Source organism: Pogoniulus pusillus, chromosome 2, assembly GCF_015220805.1.
Source record: "Pogoniulus pusillus isolate bPogPus1 chromosome 2, bPogPus1.pri, whole genome shotgun sequence".
Lineage (NCBI taxonomy): Eukaryota > Metazoa > Chordata > Aves > Piciformes > Lybiidae > Pogoniulus > Pogoniulus pusillus.
The window spans coordinates 36,323,680-36,347,140 of record NC_087265.1 but is presented as its reverse complement, the minus strand read 5'-3'; the positions used below and the strand labels follow the sequence as shown (position 1 = coordinate 36,347,140).

At 42.3% G+C, this 23,461-nt stretch overlaps 1 protein-coding gene across 2 annotated transcripts in view; it reads right to left on the bottom strand.

Annotated features, from left to right (window-relative positions):
- Nucleotides 1-1,462: 1,462 nt before the first annotated feature.
- Nucleotides 1,463-23,461, bottom strand: part of INO80D (INO80 complex subunit D) — a 42,491-nt gene continuing 20,492 nt past the window's right edge. For both annotated transcript variants that reach the window (XM_064161071.1, XM_064161076.1), the window contains exons 6-11: nucleotides 13,347-13,571; nucleotides 11,283-11,392; nucleotides 9,321-9,454; nucleotides 7,678-7,895; nucleotides 7,113-7,270; nucleotides 1,463-5,663 (exon numbers count right to left, since the gene is read on the bottom strand). In XM_064161071.1, coding sequence (XP_064017141.1) covers nucleotides 4,495-5,663; nucleotides 7,113-7,270; nucleotides 7,678-7,895; nucleotides 9,321-9,454; nucleotides 11,283-11,392; nucleotides 13,347-13,571 — 2,014 coding nt within the window. In that variant the 3' untranslated portion in view covers nucleotides 1,463-4,494. The remainder of the gene's footprint in view (nucleotides 5,664-7,112; nucleotides 7,271-7,677; nucleotides 7,896-9,320; nucleotides 9,455-11,282; nucleotides 11,393-13,346; nucleotides 13,572-23,461) is intronic.

Sequence of the window (23,461 nt, the reverse complement as noted above, 5' to 3'; positions counted from 1 at the left end):
AGCTTGTTAAGGGAGAGATAGGAAGAAATACCCCTGAAGCCTCACCAGTGCCTGTAAGTATTGTGGAATATACTTGCAGGAGCTGAGGGAGAGACTGGAGTTTAGCAGACTGAGAACATGTGTATGTAACCACAACAGCCAGCTTGTCAGGGAAGAGATCTGTCCACTGGTTATTGTACTTCATAAGACTTTTCTTCCCTGGCAAGTAGATTCAATCCCAGGCTGTATTTAGATGTGGTTATAGCAAGATGAATTTTCAAACTGATTTTGGCTGCTGGCTCTTCACTTTGGGATTCTACTGGCTTCAGAGGCACAGTCAATGTGACTAAAATCTCACACTTGAATTTCCCAGATTTTCAATACCCATCCCCCTCTAAAATAAACAAATAGCCACTTCCCTTGGCTCCTGTATTTCACTAACCTGATGAATGAAGTGGAAAATCTAGCTCTTGCCATCTCCACAGTGCCTGAGGCAGACCTACAACTGTGCTACCTCAAGATCATGAATGTAAAGCCTTTATGCCAAACCAGAGAGAAGCACGCTACTAACAAGAAGGAAACTAAGAACCCAGAGGAGCTGCAAGGCAAGAGGAGACAAGATGATGCAACATTTGCATCATGCATACAACTTCTTATATCATAGTAACTGTGATGAAAAAGAACAAATCAACTTTGAGGAATAAGTGCATATGGCTCCCCTCAAAGTTGTCATAAAGTTTTCCTAAGCAAAAGGAAATGCTGAAGCAAGTCACACAGGATGCCTTACGCACCAAACCAGCACAAGGCTGCTCTTGATGAGCCTCTGTACACTGTCAAAGTTCATCTTGTCTTAAGTACGATCATACAAAGACTAACTGAGGTGCTATTATTACCAAAAATTATGTTAGTGGCATTTTTTTTTCCCAATTCTTTAAAAATAAGACCCTATGTAAAGAAATTAACTTTTAGGCTCAACTAGCTTTACTCCATTTGTTAACACATAAAGGGCACAACAGCTATCGATTGCCTAAAAATCAATGGAATGAAATTGCTACAGTGGCTCTTTGGTGAAAGGGTGATTAGAGTGCTAACTGCTATACGAGGAGATGATACTCAAAAACCTTTGTGAGAGAGCATGGATTCTACTTAGTAACCACATAAAGAACAGCCTCAAGGACTACCTTAGTCAGACCTGCAGTATTTCCCAGAGGAAGGGGCATAAAATGTCTCTGGCTGTACATGCTTCTCAGACCAGATCTCTCACATCCAACAGTAAGACACCAATTCACTGAAGTCAACAAGTTCTGTGGGTGTAGAAGCCCACTTGGAATGATCCACCTTGTAAAGCTAAGATCAAGACCCGTAACTGCTTGGTAGGCTGCTATCATGAAATCAGTGGCAGTGAAAAACAGGTGAACCAGGAAAAGGCAAGAGTGGTGGCCTGTTTCAGAACTCTGTGTGAGACAGGAGAGAGGGATTCCTATTTCAAATGTATACAAAGTTTATTCTTAAAAGTGCAGCTTTATTGCAAACTTAGTTTCCTCACTGAAAAATGTTACATAGCCACTTTTCAGGGAAGAGTCACCAAGGGATATACAAAAACTGAAGTCTAAGTAGGGGAAGAGAGTTGATACCCTCAGCTGCCTTAAAGGAATGCAGGTACATAGCAGTCATTGATTTCAAATAGGAATTATGGACCTGCATAGCTTTGACAGCTTTTGAAATTCCCTGTCTAAATCAATGTTCAGATTAGGAGCTAGGTTATGTTTGAGTTAGATCATTACAAGCTCACAGTGACCACAGACCAAAAAGCTCCTCCACAATTTTACACCAATGCGACCAAGCAGAACTTCGCTCTCAGTTCCTCTCCTCCCTTCCTCTCTGGCATTTGCTAAGAGAAATTGTGATGTGGGACAAACATACTCTGCACTAGCTGCAGCTTCATTAAAAAGTCTGATGGGCACAAGAATAATTCCAAGACCAAACTCCTGAAACCAATTTATAGAAATTAACACCCTCTAAAATGACATGAACACACAAGTAGATTGAAGAATTAACCATTTGGTATGCTAGTTCTCCTCATTTTTTCAGCCAGTCATCCAAACACATTGAAGGAGGTATAAGGACACAACGAAAATCATTTGCAAATCAAACAGTTGTCTCCTCCACAAAGTATGGGGAACATAATACAAAAATAAATAAATGTCTTGTCAGATTTGCCTTATTTCACAATACCACTGGGCATTCTTCAATCAGCAGGACAATCACAAGCAGGATTTCGTAGGCTTCAATTCAACTTTTTACATGATTTAAAAACATTTAAATGTTACAAACATATTTAAATCACCACTTAAAAATATTCGGCTTATATTATTAAGATCTATTTTACCAAGTATGAAATAAGGACTTCATAACAACAGAAGCATGAAAATAATCTTTGTTTCCTCCACCCACACACATTTGCTATTTCAGAAAACGACATATACATCATCCAGACTCCCTTTTATTGAAGCAGGACAAATCTTTCAGGAAAAGAGGGATAGTATGATTGCTGTGATAGTTAGAAGACACAAGACCTATCCTGTTTAAATTCTGTTCCTTAGCAAGATGGAAGGAGAGGTTTGGGTTAGAGAATTCGGTGTGGGCCTGATTACTAACAAAATGAGTTTCTGTAACAACAAAACTTGGTTCAATGATCCCTTGCTCAAACAATTCGTTAGGCTTCTCTATTATATGTGCTTGGTATCTCTTAATTTCCTGAATGAGACTAGAATACATGCAGGTAGGACGTTTTACCATTAAGGTAGAATGAAATCTGTCTTCTACAGTAAGAGATTGAAATGTGGAATTTTCTACTCTCAGAAACAAACCAAGAAGAGCAGAGACTTAATTAGGAGCTACTTTTACAGTCGGAGTAGAGTAGCAAGTTTGAGCCCTATAAAGTCATGAGCAAATTTCTTTCTTCCTTTCCTGATAAAGAGATGCAAGTAAACACATCAGAATTTCTGCTGCTGGATTAAAACACACAACATAAAATTAAATTAAACTGTAAAAAAAATGAAAGCTAGCAGAGCCATTTCTTTAAGAACTGAAATTACTGCAAAAGAATCTGAATACTATATTTAGCAGGTGGGCAGTAAATGTGAAAATGTCCTGCAGATGGAAAGAATTCTTATGCATTCTGCTTTAGTGATTCCTCTTTTGGTTAGCCATGACCGCTGATAGGTACCTGCCTGACATACATTTAGCTTTCCATACAGAGCATCAAACCCCAACAAACATCAAAAGGTTTATATGGCTTCTATCAGGGGAAAAAAATATCCAATGGAGTCTCACTAGCCAATTTAAAGAAATGCATCCATTTGAAACTTACCAAAGGGTCTGACCTAGACTTATGTGGATGGGCAAAATGCCAACCAAATTCTTGCAGTTTCAGGCCAGAAATACCTGTCAGCCTGTCAGGAAAGGAGGTCTGGACAAAGCCACATTCAAAAAGGCAAATCCTCAACGCTACAAGGCCACAGTAAACCATCAAGGAAGAGAATTTCTGCACAAGATTCTTCACTAATCCATGATCTACTGGAATCCTTCCATTTTTATTTCTGGGAGGGGGTTGCCTTTTTTTTTCTTTTTTTTTTTTTTCTTCTCCCCTGGGCCAATTTTGTATTAGCCTTCAGATATCCAGGCAACCAGTCAACTGATCCCCAGGCAACCAGTCAACTGATCCCCTCACTGCTCAATGAATCAGAAATCCTCATAATTCCAAAAAAAAAAAAAAAAGGCAAGAATAAACCCAACCAAAACTCAGCATGCAGTAAGAACAGTGGCCAGTTCTGGAAAGGGACAACTCCCACATCTTCACTAAAAGAAGAAAAGGAACTGCTGCTCTCTGCACCCCAAACACACACACGCACAAAGAGGAGGTCAAGAGACCGTTTTAAGAAACTGCCAAACTCATCTTTGAACCATGATCTTGATTTAGGACTTCAGTGCACCATTCTCAAATCTATGTGTGCAGTCAATTTTTCCATGCCAGATGCTACCTTTGGGAAAAAAATTAATTAAAAATTAAAAAAAAAAAATCAAGAGACTTCTGCCCACTGAAAACTTCCTAGTAGATGCTAAGAGGATGGCAAACACTGATCCAAACCCTAGGAAACAGTAACATGCATCAGTAATTCTGAGGTATCTTCCCATTTCTAGGTCTTACTGCTAACATCAATAACATCCAGTAACTGTGCCGTATCCTTAAGAAATTACTGGGCAACAGTGAACCTGCCTGCAATAAATGAGCACCAGTGCATAACAAGCACATGTGAACACTACAGCAAGGTTCACAGAGGGCTAACCCTGGTCAGTACTGAAGCAGGGTTTTTTTTCTGAACCCCTTCCAACAAAAAAAAAAAAAGGGGGGGGGGGAGGGGGAAGTAGGACAGAAAAACAAGAAAAAGGAAAAAAAGGAAAGATAGAAAACACAGGTCCCCCATCTACCCGCAGAGAGCCAGGCAGACAAGCTCAGTTGGAGGTGGTGAAGGGCACAGATGCGTTATTGGTACTGGTAGCGGTGGCACCGGTCACTGCGAAGCCCGTGGGAGGAGCTATGGAGCTGTGGCTGGGCTGCAGGTCCTTGGGGATGCCACTGTGGGAGCTCAGCTGGTGCCCAAAGGCTGCGCTGAACTGAGGGAGCTGTTGTTTAGGGGAGGTGGAGGCCATGAGTTCAGCAGAGGCAGGACCCATGCCACTAAAACTGGTCTGCGGTAACCCCGGAAGCACACTGGAGCTGTTGGGGGTCACAGTGGCGAAGGCAGGCTGTGTGGTCTCTGAGTGCGAGGTGGTAGGTGGTGTGGACAGGGAGGTGGACAGGAGGTGTCCATCTGCACCAAGAAGGTTGCTAAACGGAGAGGGGTCCCCAAGATTGACAGGAAGATTTCCCCAGTGAGTTCTGGGGTTGACCACCCCGCTAAGTGGCACATCCAGCTGAGTTGGGAGCAAGTGCTGTGCCATCATGGGCATCTCTGCTGAGAAGGTAGCTGCCAAGTTATCACCAGAAAAGGATGTGGTGTGAGGGGATGTGATATGGTCACTGTAGGGAGACGGCACATGCTCACTATCATAATGGCTTCCATGGGGTGAGGAGTGTGAATGGTCACTGCTGTATTGCTGTCGTGAGGTGATCAGGTCATCTGCCTTGCTCAGCAGCTGGGCAGGGTGAGGCCTCTGGGAGGCATGGCTGCCATCATGAAGTCCATGAAACTGTCCTGGGAAGGCTCTCTCCCCAAGGCCACTCTGGCTTATCAGAGTGGCAGAAGTAAGGCCGACGTTGGCTGGGGCTGAGAACTGCCCCTGGATCTGCCCTGCCAGGGGCGTGGGTGGGTTGGACAAGGTAGCAGAACGGAGCAAGTTCTCATCCAGCTCCAGACCAGAGAAATTATCATGTACTATACGCCCATTCAACAGCTCCCCCAGATCCGTGTTAACCTCTCGACTCAAGGACTGCATTCCTGGAGCTCCAGCACCTGTAGAGAACACCCCTATCCCTCTGTCTGACAGCTCCTGAACTGGCACACCATCTGTCTGTGTAAGTACTCCAATGGTACTCAGGCACTCAAGAGAAGTTACAGCCTGCAGGGCCCGTTCCAATTCTTCAGCCTCTTCTGTAGTCGGAAGGAGATCTCCGTTTTTACCTGCAGAAACAGGGACACCAGAAGTTAGCACACTCCTCTCAGGAGAGCCTGGCGCTGGCACTCTAAGGATGCTTGTGCTAGTTAGAAGCAAGCTGGAATGTTTTGGTAAAAGAACTTGATAACAGGCAGTGGAATGAAAACATGGTGTCTCCTTCTCTCACAGTTACGCTGAGAACTCTGGGAAGAAGAAGTAAACTTTCTCCATTTTGTCTTTTTCTTCTGCCTTTGCCTTCAGACCTGGTCACATCTCATTAACATTGCTCCCACTAACCTTGCTCCCTAACCTCTTGGCTGCACCTCTCTTCTTCCTGCGAACTGGGGTAAGGTTGAGAGGGCCAGGGGAGGTGTTGGGGTGGTTTGAAAGCCCCTCCTGGGGACTCAGGTTTCTGGGAGGGGAGTTGTGCTTTTGTATTGTTTATCCTTTGTATATTTCTGTATATAATTGTATATAACTGTATATATTGTAAATAGCTGCTTGTAAATTCTGCTAGCTGTAAATAAATTGCTTCATCTATATTCCCAGGGTCCGTCTGAGTTAGCTGGGGCAAATACAAAGTGTGGGGGGGTGGGTAAGAGCCCAAACCATCACAATGCTGATGGACAACTAGCTCAGAACAGAGCTGCAGTATTTGCTAGGTGAGTAAAGTAAGAAAATCAAGAAATTACATGTTCCTCTTCAATGGAATTTCCTCTCTCCATCCTCTTCTTCCACATACTAAATGCCTCCTAAAATTGCTACTCCTAAAGTACAAATGCTTAAATAAGATTTTCTTCAATGCTGTAATAGCATAAACAGACCACAAAAACTACTCTTCTTATGACATTACAGTTTGGAGCTAAAATCTACAGAGTCAGTATAATTTAGGTTAATTTCAACTCAAACATGGTCTGATGTCATGCCATATCAGAAAAAGACCAAAGAAATCAAATATCCCAACTCTGAGCTGTTCTAATTTCTTTGTGACACGTGCTAGCTACTGAGCTTTAGAATCAAGAAATTCAGCACACTTCTGATCAAAAGCTAGTTTCAAAAACATATTTAAAGATTTTATTCTCATGCTCTTCTGCTTTTATCAAAGGCCAACACTGACTGTGATTCCAGCCCCACTCGATGGCAGAAAGATGCCATTACTGAGAATACTCTTGATTAAACTTCAACACTGACAGGCAGTAAAATGAATTATTAAAATACTAAACCAATTAGGATTTTCAAAGCAGTAATCATTGTAAGACCAAGCACAGAACCACACACAGTAGCCTTCTTAGAGTCTGCTTTACTTTAGAGCTCACAAACAAACAATAGAGCTAATGCACGCTTCTTTGTCTAGAGTTGACTACCTCTGCAGGAAAGCAGCCAACCCCTCAAAATGCATTTTCAAAACACTCACTTCTTTTAAGTTCACTCACGATGTTTGCATCAGTGTAAAGTAAAATAACATAAAATGGTACCTTCAAAGAAATCAAAATCTTGCAAGTCATCAGGCAGCCGTGGCAGGACATCAGAGAAGTCCTCCTGATTCAATTCCAAGTCATGTGGAATGTCTGTGATTTCGTTGGCGATATCATCGGGCAGCTCATCAGCACTCAGCTCTGGTGTGGAGGGACTCCTGAACAGAAAGTCACCATTAATCATTGCTGTTCAACTCCAGTTCCCCCAGATGACGACTACGAATGCATATCCATCTATAATGGATCTTTCCCCACATATTTTTTTCCTCATCATCTAGGGAAAAAAAAATGCTTCCAGAAAGTTTCTTTAGGAAGTTTAGACTTAGCTTATTGATTAAATATAGAAGATGTGGCACCAGAAGCAAGACATTTTATCCATCAAACCCAGTAACTGTTCAAATCTGAAACAACCCATTCTAAGGTATTTTTTCAAGAGTCATATGGACATGCAACTTCTAGCCCCACTCTAGTGTCTTATCAGCACAGCAATATCACACCCTCCTATGGTGCTCATTGACAATGTTCAAGTTAGCAGTGGGGAAAGTGAGGCAGGGCTACCACTGACCGTATGTGAGGCATTTCTACTGGCAGTGAGACACTAGCAGGCATGGTGAGGTTCCCTTGGGGCACTGCAGGAGGAATGGGTTTCTGGGGCCGGCGTGGGCCTCGCCTTCTCTTCTTCTTGTGTTTTTTGGTAAGTGCAGGTGGCTTTGTTTTTTTCCTGGGTTTCCTCTGCTGCTGGTGCTGAACTTTACGGGAGCTGTCCCCTCTCAAGAAATTGTCCTTTGGGAATAAAACAATAGCAATGGGAGCATGCTAACAACAACAGTTACATTGCTTGCTTTTTTCCCCCGCTGGTCATTCCACACACAGTCACATGTAATGAAAGACAGACTGCTAACTTAGAGCCAAATTACAAAAATTAAGCTCTTTCATTTCTCACTGATCCCAATGGCAAAAATTACAGACCACATTATGAGGTATGCTAAACAGGAGATCGTGCAGTGTCACTTTAAAAATCAATATAGCAAACCCTAATTAAATCAACTAAAAACTATAACCTTGGGCAGAATTTCTGTAAGTATAAAAGCCAAAACACTGTTGTGAGGTGGTAATAATGGGAATAGCATGCAACAGCTGGAGCTGCCAGCATCCTCAAGTGCCTACTGCCATAAAAGTGGGACACCATTGAAGAAACAGAAGCAATACTGTAAGACTAAGGTAAGGATGTAGGTAAACAACTAAGGCCTCATTACTTTTGAACAGTAATCACTGACCAATTGAAAAATAAATCAGACCATCATCAGTTTTCAGTTGCCATCATATTGGGAAGAGCAAAGGATTTTGTGCTACAGAAATAAACCTTGAGAGACACACTGAAGATTGCCTGGTTGAGGGGGAAAATCCCACACAAGTCTGTATAGTGCAGATTCTCACATTTTAATCCAGAAAACTCTGTAATTTCCAAGTATTGGACAGGCTGCATAAAAACAGTAAAAAAAACCTCAAAACAACCAAAAAACAGAATGAAACTTTAGGCAGTTTTATGCCTAATGCCTTGAAGGAAGGGCAAGACAGAAGTAGGTTTGTGAATTATCCTGTCAGTTTTGTTCTGGAAGACGGGGAGAATATAATCAGGGGGAATATAAACAGAGGACATAATCTTAATTTCTGCATACTCAATTTGTAGCAAACCACAAATCCCTGAAGCTGGTTAAACTCTATCAGTCACCAGCAGGTAAATGAAAGAGCAAGCCCTTTATTTATGTGCTTGTAATTGCTATGTACAGCTCCTCTAGAATCTATTTTGGTGCCCACGTACTGAGGGTGCTTGAGATGCAGTGTTCTTACCATACCACACTCATACTACATTCAGATTCGAGGGCCAGGACTGAGACCAAATAAAAAGACCACAGGATTTCTCACAATGATTTCCTATTTCTTGATTCAAGAGAGGAATCAAATTTCTTCCAGTGAAGAATATTTTCATGCACTCATTATAATACCCTCAAAAGTACACTGAAGATTTTCACAACATACTAGTTGGGAATATTTGGCATGTTTTACTCTCTTAAGAAAAATAAAAGGGTACAAGGTCTTAAGTTCATAAACTCGCTAGTAGTCAACCAAGAGTTCATATAAAGACTGGGGTTAAAACTCCTGATCATCCCAATACACAGATAATTATAGTTTTGGCTTTGTACTTACCATTTTTTTGGCATGTTCTTCACACAGAGGTGTCTGATGTGTAATGTCAAAAACTGGCACAGAGCACTGTTGACCATCTGCAAACTTGGCTGTGCAACTTGAGAAGAGCTGCTGAGAACGGTTCAATAAGATATCTGCACATTTCTGCATCAGGAATAACACAAGGCAAAGATGGAGGAAGGACGTTTGATTTATCAATCTGATTAAGATCAAAGCTTTGAACTCTACCTGTCCATAGATGCTATTTTTAATGAGCACCTTAACTTTGTTACTCAAGTTTAAACCTAGGTAGGGCTCAAACTCAGCTTTTAAAGTGAAAAACTGCATTCATGCAGAATCTCTAATGACTTTATTATATATTGAGATAGTTTCATGGAAGCAGCCATTTCACTAATGAGTTCTTTGCAAAAAGAAGCCTTTTCCTGGAGTCCTAATCAATAGATCAATAGTAGCAGTTGGAACAGTGTAGTCAACAGGACTATTTCCTTACAGACTAATGACAATCCACACTGAAACATTAAAGGGAGTATTTCTTAATTCAGTCTTTTAAGGTACATTCCTGGCATTTATCTTTAGAGCACAAAGAAGTTTCAAGATCCTTCCTGCTCCACTGAAAAAAAAGATGTGCAATCAGACAGAAAGGTCAAGTAAATCCAAATGTAAGCTTACTGAGATTTCCTACAGAAAAATTCCCTGCAGGAGTGAAAATGTTTCCAGACTTAGAGCAAATCAAACAGATATTTCACTTCATTTTCTCAAGCAACATTAGAAGCACTCCTTCCATCCTGAACAGCTCAGAGACCTCAACGTCACTATATATGTTCATAAAATGCAAAAGAAAGAACAAAGTAAATGGAAAATTTGCAGAACAGACTAGATGGCAGACCTGGACAGACAGGTCAGAACCAAGAACCTGTTCATCTTAGCAGAGACTTTTTCCATTGAGAAGAAAGCACAGAAAGAAAAAATGGGCGCAAATACAAAATCTTTGCTTCTCTGCTCTGTTCTACACCCACAAACCCACTTGAACTCTTAAAATCATAACCAGGAAGTAAATCCAAATGCAGCTGCACACAATCATTCGCTCTCATGGAGAGGTCTTCAGACTACTTTTAAGGGTCCTGCAAAAACCAACCAAGAAAAACAAGGCATCTGCAAACTAAAACGATAGAAAAAGTGCTGCAGTCTGATAGCAATTGTAATAGATTGGTACTAGTCACTTCAAGTGACTAGTACCAATAGCTGCCACAAAAGGAGTCACTCTAATAAACATGTCAACAATTCCTCAGCTAAAAACCAGTAAGACAAAATCTGTAGAATTAAGTACTCCAGGTTATAATTCTGCCTATGTATAGTCTTCAGAACCAAACTTCACATGTGAAAATATGCTCCCTCCTTTCTGTGATCTTCATTCATTGACTCTTCACACTCTTTTCAGGCTTTGCTTGAAATCCCAAGCACTAGGAATTCTTCCTCATCTAGAATATGGATTCTGTAATTTTTACTCTGCTTCTTTAAAGAGTGCAAACTATCAGATTTCCATTTTTCTAGTCAGTGTAAGCCATCTTTTTACACTACATATAAAAACTTGTTCCCATAAACCACTCATAGTGGTTGGTCTTCTGGAACCTACCAAGAACCATATGAAAGCCATATGATTTGCACTAAAGTCATCAGTGAAAGACCATAGATTTTGTAAAGGCTTCTTGCAGCCCCTAAATACAGCTTACAATGTAAAACGATGTGGCTATGACAGATGCCAGTAGTAAACTACTTATCTTTACTGCCTACAGATGCAAATCACACAGATGAATTAAAAGCAAAGTAGCTGATGAGACACTAACAAATATGTTATTTCTTTGTTGAAAAATCTACTTGTCAATGCAAAACCTAACAAACAAGCAAAAAAACCCTTAAATGGAACAGCTTCCACGCCTGAATAGAACAGAGTTAAGAGGATACGCTGAAAACAATGCCTGGTGAATGGAAGGGCCTTGTTAGTGCACTGTTCTCCCTTCAAAGTCCCACTACAGGTTGTTGGCTCTGCATTTCTCTGCCTCGCTTGGCTTGAGCTGTAAAAAAAGCATAAAAGAGTTAAGAGACAAAAATCCCCACCTCAAGTGGTTACTTAGCAGAACAGTTGCACTGAATGTTGCACAGTAAGATGAAAAATAGTAGCACACATGTGTGTGTCATAATCCAGATGGGTGCACACTACAACCAGACTCTACACAAGGATACAGAATAGATGTCAATGACAGGTGAAAGTGTGGCTGCTATAACAGGTTGTTTATTTCACAGGGCCTTAACTGTAATGAGAGGTGCTGTGTGTTACTACCATGTAAATATTAGAACACCCTGCAACAGAGCCAAGGACAGCATGATGTGAGTGTCAACACAGGTGACCCTTCAAATAAGGTCACTCTTCAGAATACAATGTATTACATATGCCTACATGGGCAGTCAAGTGCACGTCCAAGCCTGTTGGTAAATCAAAACATGCCGAGCATCCCCAGAGCTTACATGCAAGCATGTGTTCAGACAAACTTAGACTGAGCTCTGGAGTGGCAAAACCTGAGCGTGCTCAACATGGGTAAAAGCTCTCCTCCATCAACGTGCTACAGCCCAATCCACCAGCAGGTGCCCGGAGCTGAGTGCTTCCTCAGCACAGCCTCAATGCTTTGAGCCTGAGCTGTAAGCAGGCGACCAGACAGCAATGTGGATGAGTACTGCAAGCATTACACAGCTCGCTTGGTGTTAGCCTGCTCTTGAGGCATTTGTCACCTTCATGTAGATAAAGCTGGCGATTCCAGAGCTTTCACCTCTGTACACGTTGTTTTCTAGGTTGACAAAAAGCTGTCTGTAGCCTGATTTCCTTCAGCCACTTTTGTCATCGACTGCACTTTGACTGGGCAAAGTTTTAGTTAGCAATGTTACTCCTCTGACAAATTTCATAACTCAAAAGACTCTGTAGTTACTTAAATTAACCAAAGCAGTGATGGTGGGCATACCTGGCTTTGCCAGTCTACCCAAAACAATTTTTTGCTTAATAAAAGGCAAAAATAATGGAAAAATAAACAGCAAGAGCTTGCCAGTTCTGGCAAGGTTTTGCTGTAGTTTAAATCTAGACACATTAACACATAAACAAGTAATGTACCTCTGCATAACACCACTCCCCAACAACAAACCCTCCAGCCACAGCCCACTGTAAAAAACATCCCATAGCCAGAATACACTCTCAGTGTCCTGCTCCAGTCTCTTATGTTAGGCCCTCTAACTCCCATAGTCACACATCCTGTAAAGCAAAACCACAACAGCAAAAGGGTGCTGCTGATACCCCAGACAATGCCACAGTTCAGGCTTACTCCATTTCTGCATAAATATGAATCAACCAACTCTCAGTATGCCAAGAGCTGGAGGGATGTTGACATTATCTAGAAAGAATTCCCACAGAAGGTAACCTTCAGAGTTGTTAGAAGATATTTATTTTGTTGCCAAGTTTCATTTCATGTTAGAGTGAATTAAATCTAATAAAAGGCATGAGCCTAAGTCTGATTTGCTGGGAAGATAATTAAGAGGAAGTACAGAGTACTTTTCAGAAAAAGCTGTCTGCAAAATGAAATCTGAATTGAAGCAGAGAACTGCACACCAGACTGCACACCTTCTAAAGAACTGGGTTTAGTAAAGCACCAGGTATTTGAAGGCAGCCAAGATACTTAGACTAATTAATAAGACACACTTGTAGCAGTCCACTAAAGTCTTCCGTGACATTTAAGAAATTAGGCCCAGATAGTGCTGAACAACCAACCCACATCTTGAAAAGCCAAGCTGGAGAATGCCCACCTTCACTGAAAAGACTGTGTGCCATTTTTATTTTACTCTGATGATAGGCATTTGCGGGTCGTGGTTCTTCTGCCTTGCGCGTGCCTACCAGCTTCAGAGATCAGCACTTCAGCTGCTGCATACTTTGCCCATCTCCACCCTGCCCAGAGCCCAAGTTACTGCAGTCAGAAGGGAAGGTCTAACCTGGTACGAGCACAAGTAGCTCTTCGAAGCTCTTGTATCAGTTGCCCAGCACGCTCCGGCTCTCTACTGGCCGCCTGCAGCAAGGCTTTCCGGAGTGTATGCCGGCATTTCTTCTGACGAGATTCTGCCCGCTCCAGGCGGCAGAGGTGCTTGTATTTCTGCCGGAAGTAAGTGCAAAGTCTGGTCACCCTGGAACTCCTGTCGTCTTCACTGTCGTCGTCAGACCTGAAGGAGCAAACAGAAGATCAAAGGGACTGGTTTTTCAGTTGGCATTCTCTTGTTGCTTGTTTGGTTGGGTTTTTGTCTTTGTTTTTATGTTTGCTGTGGGGTTGGAGCTTTGTTTGGTTGGTTGTGTCTTTTGGGGTTTCTGCTTGTCTGCTTGGTTTTTTTGTTTTGTTTTTTTTTCCTCTAAGAAAGCTCATTTGTTACTTCAATAGAATTCTTAAGTTGGCATCCATCTTCTAGTCCCACGAATATCCAAAGGCTGCAATCAAGCAGCAGTGCTTGAAAAATGGCAGAAGAGGGATACCTTTTGAATTTTAAAGGTACTTATTATGTCATTATTGGAAATTACATCAATTTATCAAGTGTAACACATTTAAATGCCTGGAGTCTGCTACTCAAGAAAAAAAAAAACATCTGTAATGTTAAACTTTATTTAGTGTAAATGCCTCAGCAAACAAGACAAACCCTTAGACCAAAGCGCAATAAACAGAGAGGACAAGGGTGAGGAACTACAGAGTGGAAATTTGTTGAAGAAAAGTCATGATGGAGAAGATGGTCAAATTCTAACAGGTACCAAAACTGATGACTTTTTTCCAGTTTCTTTCACTCTGCCAGGTGGTGTATTCCTTCCTAAACCAAAATACACACTCTTACAGTGAGCAGTCGATACTGCTTTCCCCCTGTTTGCAGAGATAAAGTTGAGTTACTGTATAGCTATGGAGAAGAAATTCACATTTAACTTCATAGTTATGGAGGGAAAAATCAGACCAGGACTAAGCAACAACTCAATGAAGGACCAACTCAACTATTTGCTTGCTTAAGGAAGCCTTTTCCCATTTATCCTGGCTTTCTGAATGTCCAGGTCGATGTGAACAAGGCCATCAAATCACATCAACACATTCAGATGATCAAGTGAAAATCATGGAACGTAATAAAATCACCAGAGACTTGTTAAAACAACAAGCCACCCAGAAGTCCTCCACAACAAACACTGTTTTGCAGGATGATATTTTCCTGCAACAAAGAATGTGCACTGAATCTATGCAAAGCAGATTTTGTTCAGTTACTCCAAGTTTTTCCCCTATGGACCATATAAATTTTTTGCTAACTTTCCTATTTCTAAAACAAATGAAAAGCAGAGGGATGAGAACAACTCTAAACAAATGAAGGAATTCAAAAGCTCCCAAGGTTCAGCTTGGAAATAGACAAGCAAATCAAAAGCTCCCACGAAGAGCTTGACCAGTCAGACTGAGTGAGCCAATATCCAAACCTGTGCAAAGGAGACCTGAAATAGCTCATCATGGTAGAAGGGATGCAAGAAATGAGCTACAAGGTTTACTAAATAAAGTAAGATCCAGAAATGCAGGGAGAATAGCTGTCCTTGAAAGGCAATATGACTAACACCTACTTTCCTCTCTGGAAACTCTTACTCCATGCACGCACAGGTCAAATTTAAGAGATTGCATCCATCTCCACTAAGGATGTCCAGAAAAATTCCATAGGAGCAAACACTATCCTGATAAAAATGCACATTTTTGTAAAGTGTTATGTAAAACAAACTTTTTTTTTTGTTGTTAAAACAGATTACAACTAGTTTCTAGTAGCACAAATTACATGTAATTAATCACTGCAATTAAATGCTTAGTAACAAATACAACTTGTTAAAAACAGCATATGAAATGTTTAAAAAGTTGTCACATTGAAAAGGAAAAGATCTTAAAAGATCTCTTAGGGAAGAATGTCAACTGGGAAAAACAACCCTTTAGAAAAAATTAGCTGTGTGCTACTTAAGAGATTTCTCCCTTTTCTGAAGTATTAATAGAATAGAGGAAGGTATAAAAGATCAGTGAGATACAAGTTAAGTTTAAGGTCTTAAGACATTTCATTACTCCTCTGGGCCAAGATTTTTAAACAAAGTTGTAGACATACATAGATTTAATTTTAAACACAGTTATAAATAAAGAATATTTCTTAGGTGTTTATTTTAGGTGGAATGGCTGTTTTCTAATGCAAATGTCTTTGTATTTGAGACTTTTAACATCCCTCCATACTGACATAAACAGAAAGATTTTAGTTGCAGATTGAGATATTTTAAGTAGAGGAAGACATATATTCAAGACAAAGAATCATAAGTACAGTAGACAAGGGTTCATTCTGAGGCAAACAGTTCAAATTCATTCAGATTTTTTTTCCAGGCCAGTAAGATTAACCATAGCGTATTTTTATGCCCAAAAATGCCTTTAAAAGTAACAGTAACACCTCATGGTTTGTCTGTTGTTGTGGTGGGTTTTTTGCTTGGTTGGGAGGTTGGTTTGTTTGATTTTTGTGTGTGTGTGTGGTTTTCCTTGTTGTTGCTGGTTTGGTTTTTGGTTTTTTGGTTGGTTATTTTGGGGGTTTTGGTTTGGTTTGGTTTTTTTTTGGGGGAGGGGTGTTTTGATTTTTTTTTCTTTCCCATTAGACAAGAACTGAAACCAAAAGGTATTTTTGTTTTCTCTTGATAGACAAGAGAAAGCTGTCAGCCCATGGCTAAGCTGTCAGCCCATGGCTTGGATTGCAACACTCTGTGCTGGGTTAGGAACTGGCTGGAGGACCGGACCCAGAGAGTGGTGGTGAATGGTGCCACATCCAGCTGGCGGCCAGTCACTAGTGGTGTCCCTCAGGGATCTGTGCTGGGCCCCATCCTCTTTAACATCTTCACTGATGATCTGGATGAGGGCATGGAGTCAGTCATCAGCAAGTTTGCAGATGACACCAAGCTGGGGGCAGATGTGACTGAGTTGGAAGGCAGAAGGGCTCTGCAGCGGGATCTTGACTGCCTGGACAGATGGGCAGAGTCCAATGGGATGGGGTTCAATAGCTCCAAGTGCAGGGTGCTGCACTTTGGCTACAACAACCCCATGGAGAGATACAGGCTGGGGTTGAAGTGACTGGAGAGCAGCCAAACAGAGAGGGATCTGGGGGTACTGATTGACACCCGCCTGAACATGAGCCAGCAGTGTGCCCAGGTGGCCAAGAGAGCCAGTGGCATCCTGTGGTCAGCAGGAGCAGGGAGGTCATTCTGCCCCTGTACTCTGCACTGGTTAGACCACACCTTGAGTACTGTGTTCAGTTCTGGGCCCCCCAGTTTAGAAGGGACGTTGAGATGCTTGAGCATGTACAGAGAAGGGCGACAAGGCTGGTGAGAGGCCTTGAGCACAAGCCCTGTGAGGAGAGGCTGAGGGAGCTGGGATTGTTTAGCCAGGAGAAGAGGAGGCTCAGGGGTGACCTTATTGCTGTCTACAACTACCTGAGGGGTGGTTGTGGCCAGGAGGAGGTTGCTCTCTTCTCTCAGGTGGCCAGCACCAGAACAAGGGGACACAGCCTCAGGCTGCGCCAGGGGAGATTTAGGCTGGAGGTGAGGAGAAAGTTCTTCACTGAGAGAGTCATTGGACACTGGAATGGGCTGCCCGGGGAGGTGGTGGAGTCGCCGTCCCTGGGGCACTTTAAGGCAAGGTTGGACGTGGCACTTGGTGCCATGGTCTAGCCTTGAGCTCCATGGTAAAGGGTTGGACTTGATGATCTGTGAGGTCTCTTCCAACCCTGATGATACTGTGATACTGTGATACAAGTTTACCAGTTTCTGTCCAGTTCATTCTCTTAAGCTGCATGCATAACTCACTTCTGAAGTTTAACTCAATACATGGCATTTCATTTTTTAAAAGTATTTCTGAAAGCACACAAACCATTTGATAATCCAGAATGCTTCTTCCAAAATTCTTCCCTTTAAGACTGTCATGTCTATATATCAGGGGAAATTTTGTTGAATGTTCAAGAAGAAAACAAAGGGAGCACAGAGCAGCAGAAAGGAAAAGCAAAGGGTAGCATGAGCAGTCAGGCACCATGAGGGCACCAGCAGAACATACTCTCTACTCTGAGACACCCCAGCAGCTCTACTTCAAAACCCTCAGAAAGGAGGGATTTGAAGAACATTCCCTTTTTCCTTTCAGTTCTTCTTGTTATCCAGTGTTACTAAGCTCAACAATACAGTGCTGTTATGTGCTCCTTGAGCGAGCTACTGTGATGAGGGATTCCAATCCTTACATCCCCTTTTCAAACTTGCTACCTGAAAAACTATTTGTATTCCAGTGTAGGAAAGCAAAAGCAACTTTGTTTTAAAGTAATTTGTTTATCAGTGCTTTCTCAGCTACCAGACCCAATAAGTGAGTCATCTAGGGGGAAGCTTCACTATCTACAGCATGGAACAGCCCCTGCTTTCCCTTGGAATTGCTGCTCCTAGCAGCCTTCCCTGCCAGCTGCCCTACCTGCACTGTGGCCACTGCCAGCTCCTGTGTCATTATTTGAACTCAAACACTTGTGCCTGCCTTGAAGCACTGCTTCTTGGAATGCTGCGACCATCAGAACTTGATCATTCAAAATTAAAAGACAAAACAAGAAAAGCAAACATCTGGTTTGTGTTTCCATAGGTGACTGCAACAACACAAATTTTACAGATTAAAAGGCTTGAGGGCAAGTGAATGCAAAAATGTATTACTGTTTATGCATTATTTTTAAACCAATCTGCTGAATTTTTGAGAGTTTAAGAGCAGATAGAGATTACACAAGAAGATGAACAGAAAGCTATATGACTACCCCCACAACCACACAACCAGAAACACTGAGAACAAGTTGCCCAGTAATGCAGAAATTAACTGTTTGCTTTTACTGCTCTGCTCCAAGAAGCATTCCTCCTTCTGTCCTCCAGAGAGTCAAATGTAAAAGGACAGAATCACAGAAACATTCAGGTTGGAAAAGACCCTCAGGATCACTAAGTCCAACCTATAACTCTACTCTACAAGATTCACCTTGAACCATACCCCTAAGCACCACATCCAAACAACCCTTAAACACATCCAGGGTCAGTGACTCAATTACCTTCCTGGGCAGCTCATTCCAGTGCCTAACCACTCCCACTGTAAAAATCTTTTTCCTAATGTCCAATCTAAACCTACTCAGTCTCAGCTTGAGGCCATCCCCCTCTGTTCTATCTCCAACTAACTGTAAGAAGAGACTGGCACCAGCCTCTCCTCGATGTCCCTTCCGGTAGCTGTAGACAGCAATGAGTTCTCTCCTCAGTCTCCTCTTTTTCAAATTAAACTGCCCCAGCTCTCTCAGTCATTCCTCGTAACATTTATTCTCTAGGCCCTTCACCAGCTTTGCTGTCCTCCTCTGGACCCACTCCAGCACCTCCACATCTCTCTTGGATTGCAGTGCCCAAAACTGAACACAATACTCAAGGTAGGGCCTCATCAAATCCGAGTACAAGAGGACAATCACCTTCCTACTTCTGCTGGCCACAGCATTTTTAATACAAGCCACGATGCCATTTGCCTTCTTGGCTGCCTGGGCACACTGCTGGCTCGTATTCAGTTGCCTGTCTGTTACAACCCCCAGATCCCTTTCTGTCAGCCACACTTCCTCAAGCTTGTAGCATTGCTTGGGGTTATTGTGACCCAAGTGCAGGACCTGGCATTTGGCCTTGTTGAAATTCATCCCATTAACATTGGCCCATTGATCTAGCCTATCCAAGTCCCTCTGAAGAGCCTCTCTACCCTCATTCAAATTGACACTGCAACCTAACTTGGTGTCATCTGCAAACTTCTACGCCAGAATCAAGGTCGCCGATAAAGACATTAAAAGGAAGTAGTCCCAATACAGATCCCTGAGGAACACCACTAGTGACTGGCCACGAACTGGATTTAACTGCATTGACCACCATTCTCTGGGCCCTCCTGCCCAGCCAGTGCTTTATCCAGGAGACAGTGTGCTCCTCCAAGCCACGAGCAGCCAATTTGCCTACAAGAATTTTGTGGGGAACAGTAGCAAAGGCTTTTTGAAAGTCTAGGAATACAACATTGGCAGCCTTTCCCTCATCCAGTAGCCAGGTCATCTAGTCATAGAAGGAGGTCAGGTTGGCCAGGCAGGACTGGCCCCTCATGAACCCGTGCTGACTTGCCCTGATCCCCTGGTTGTTGTCTATATGACATTATGATGGCATTATATGATCTTCCCTGGTACTGAGGTCAGACTGACAGGCCTATAGTTTCCCAGATTTTCCTTTCTGTCTTTCTTGTAGACAGGCTTTACATTTGCTACCCTCCAGTCCATTGGCATCTCCCCAGTTAGCCAGGACATGTGGTAAATAATGGAAAGTGGCTTGGCGAGCACATCTGCCAACTCCCTCAGCACCCTTGGGTGCAGCCAGCCCCACAGACTTGTGTACATCTAAGTGGTGCAGCAGGTCAGTGACCACTTCCTCATTTATTGATTCCTCTCTCTGACTCCTGCTTCATGAGAGTGGGTGCACAGGGCACTGCTGGATCCGGTGCTAAAGACTGAGACAAAGTAGGCACTGAGCACCTCAGCCTTCTCCTTGTCTTTATTTGGTAGGTTTCCCTCTGCATTCAGTAGTGGATGGATATTTTCTCTAGTCCTCCTTTTGCTGTTAATGAATTTATAGCAACATTTTTATTATCTTTAGCAGCTGTAGCTAGGTTAAGTTCTAGCTGTTCTTTGGCCCTCCTAATTTTCTTCCTACATAGTATTGCTATATCTTTATAGTCCTCACGAGAGACATGCTCCCTCTTCCAAAGGCCTAGCCTCTCCTTTTGTTCTTGAGGTCCAAAGGTCTCTATTTAGCCAGGCTGGATGCCTTCCCCAACGACTTGTCTTTTGACACACAGGCACAGCCTGCTCCTGTGCCTTTAAGGCTTCCCTCATAAAGTGAGTCCAACCCTCCTGGACTTCAAGACAGTTTCCCAGGGGACTTTGTCCATCAGCCTCCTAAACAGGCCAAAGTTTGCCCTCTGGAAGTCCAAGCTGGCTGTTTTACTAACCCCTCTCCTTGTTTCCCCAAGCACAGAGAACTGAATCATCTCATGATCCCTGAGCTCCAGATGTTCTCCAACCTTCACTTCCCCCACTAGTTCTTCTCTGTTCACAAGAAGGAGATCCAGGAGGCCACTTTCCCTGGTTGGCTCTCTCACCAATTGTGTCAGGAATTTATCCTCCACGCACTCCAGGAATCTCCAGGACTGTTCTCTCACTGCTGTACTGTATTTCTAGCAGACATCTGAGAAGTTGAAGTCTCCCACAAGAACAAGGGACAGCCATCATGAGACCTCTCTCAACTGCTTATAAAAAACTTTATCTACATCTTCATCCTGACTGGGTGGTCTATAGCATACTCCCATCACAGTATCACCCTTGCTGTCCTTATTCCTCATTCTCACCCATGACAACTCGATGCTATTATCACTTGCATTCCTCCATCTCATGGAGGTAGCTGGTGGAGTCACCCCTTTCAAGCAGGGACCACAAGCTCAGATACAAATGAACAGAAAAAAAAATAGCTTAAATGTTACTATGAAAAACAGCAAGTAAATTGCCATAGGTTTAGATGAGTGATTTCAGAATCTAAAGGTTTGGGAAGATTGGTTTCCTGGTAAAATTAGCCTCCAAAATTCAAAGTCATAACACATCATTGGCTGAATAAGAAGTTAGCAAGTAGCCACCAGTCTGCACAACCATACTAGCAAAACAGTCATTTTGACAAATCACCCAAGAAATAGTCTGAACTAATTCATCTTCATCAGCAGACAGACCACATTGCAAAAGTACCAGCAGGAAACAGTTCAGATAATAAAAATCTCTAAAGAAGCTTGCAGAATAAGATTTACAAGTTTTAGAAAACTGATGTCAAGTGAATATATCAATGTTTATCCATCAACAAAATTAAGGAAGTTGCTGAAGAGCTAACAATGGGTAGGCTGATGGAAGTACAAAAGCATGCAGTACCATACTAAAATTTATCTATCATGAGCTAGTTAAGACAGCTTTTAATTGAAATGCAGGCAATGCTAGAATGGAACAGAAAATGAGAAGACAAGGTATTATTTTTTTCTCACTATGTGAAAAGAAGGGGAAGAATCCAAAGAAAGTTAAGACAAATAGAAGACAACAAAACCAGGGATCTATGGAAGAATCAGATGTCAAAGAGTGAAGAGTGTAAGGGAAGTTAACAGATATATCTGGTTCAAGACATCATATATATGATATTTTAAAGTCTGTTCATACTTTCCTAAATCAGTTTACTTAAAAGTTGCCTTTTAAGTTAAACCCACTGTTTGTGAAAGCTCACTCTCTCTTGGACTGCCAATGCCCTAAAAAATTATGGTCATTCATAAAGGAAATCATTAAGCTTTGATTCACTGAAGGCTCTCAGTATTTAGCATCCTAGAGTCTGCCCTGATGACTTACACACAGCTTTGTTGCTCACCCTGTGGACAATCTTTCAAGACAGTAAGAAGTTCTGGTAGGTTTCAGAATTTCCATGTAACAACAAAACATTTAATTAACATCACTACTCTAACTGTGGTATTTAAAAATTAAACAAATGTGAAAGAGTTGTAGTATCATCAAGTACAAGGTCCTGCATCTGGGTTGAGGCAATCCCAAGCACAAATACAGGCTGGGCAGTGAGTGGCTGGAGAGCAGCCCTGAGGAGAGGGACTTGGGGATGCTGGTGGATGAGAAGCTCAACGTGAGCCAGTAGTGTTCACTTGCAGCCCAGAAAACCAACCAGATCCTGGGCTGTATCAGGAGAAGTGTGGCCAGCAGGTCGAAGGAGGTGATTCTCCCCCTCTACTCCGCTATGCTAAGACCCTACCAGGAGTCCAGTTCTGGAGCCCCTATTACAAAAGGAATGTGGATGTGCTGGAGCCTGTCCAGAGAAGGGCCAAGAGGATGATCAGAAGGCTGGAGCACTTCTTCTATGAGGACAGACTGAAAGAGTTGGGACTGTTCAGTTTGGAGAAGGGGACACTCTGAGGTGACCTTATTGTGGCCTTCCAGTATCTGAAGGGGGCCTACAAAAAAGTGGGGGAAGGACTTTTTAGGCTATGAGGGAGTGACAGGACTAGAGGGAATGGAGCAAAGCTGGAGGTGGGTAAATTCAGACTAGACATGAGGAGGAAGTTCATCACCACGAGAGTGGGGAGAGGCTGGAATGGGTTGCCCAGGGAGGTGGTTGAGACCTCATCCCTGGAGATGTTTAAGGCCAGGCTGGATGAGGCTGTGTTCAGACTGATCTAGGGTAGGGTGTCCCTGCCCATGGCAGGGGGGCTGGAACGAGATGATCCTTGTGGTCCCTTCCAACCCTGACTGATTCTGTGATTCTACGATCATCACAAAGTCCAGCTGCATAAAAGAACCATGTAAGAAGCTACAATCAAATGCTACTGAGACCTCAATTTTCTTTTGTTAACTATGTTCTTCAGGTTCATAACATTATTATGCTTGGGATGCTTTGCTTCAACTTGCACCTTAAAAATTAATAGACATATATTATCATATCCTGCTGCAAGTTGAGATTCACGACTTAGCAGCATATGGTGAGTATCATATAGGCTTTCTGCACCGGTAGCTAATACCTGCTCTGTTCATCCTTTCAATCACATCACTTCCTTTCAATGCTCCTAATTACTTGACAGAGGTTTATTCCACACAATTATGAAAAGAAATGCCATAAAAAACACATCAAAACAACATCCTGCATAATTACCATAAAGATTAATGAGCAAAATGCAGCAAGTTTACTAGCATAGTTATTCACACATAGTAGGAAAAACAAGAAGCCAATAGTAACTCCCTGCTGGTTCTGATTCAGGAAATAACTCTACTTAGTGAGGCACACAAGTTCATAAATAAGCCACACTAAACTCAATTAAATTAAGGTAAATAAACTTGAATTCTTTCTGGTTGCATCATTCTGATAGCAGACTGCACAAAGGTCTCTAAGTTAGGTAGAAACTGGGACAGAAGGTGACAAACTGTTTTACTAGTAAATGAGTTCA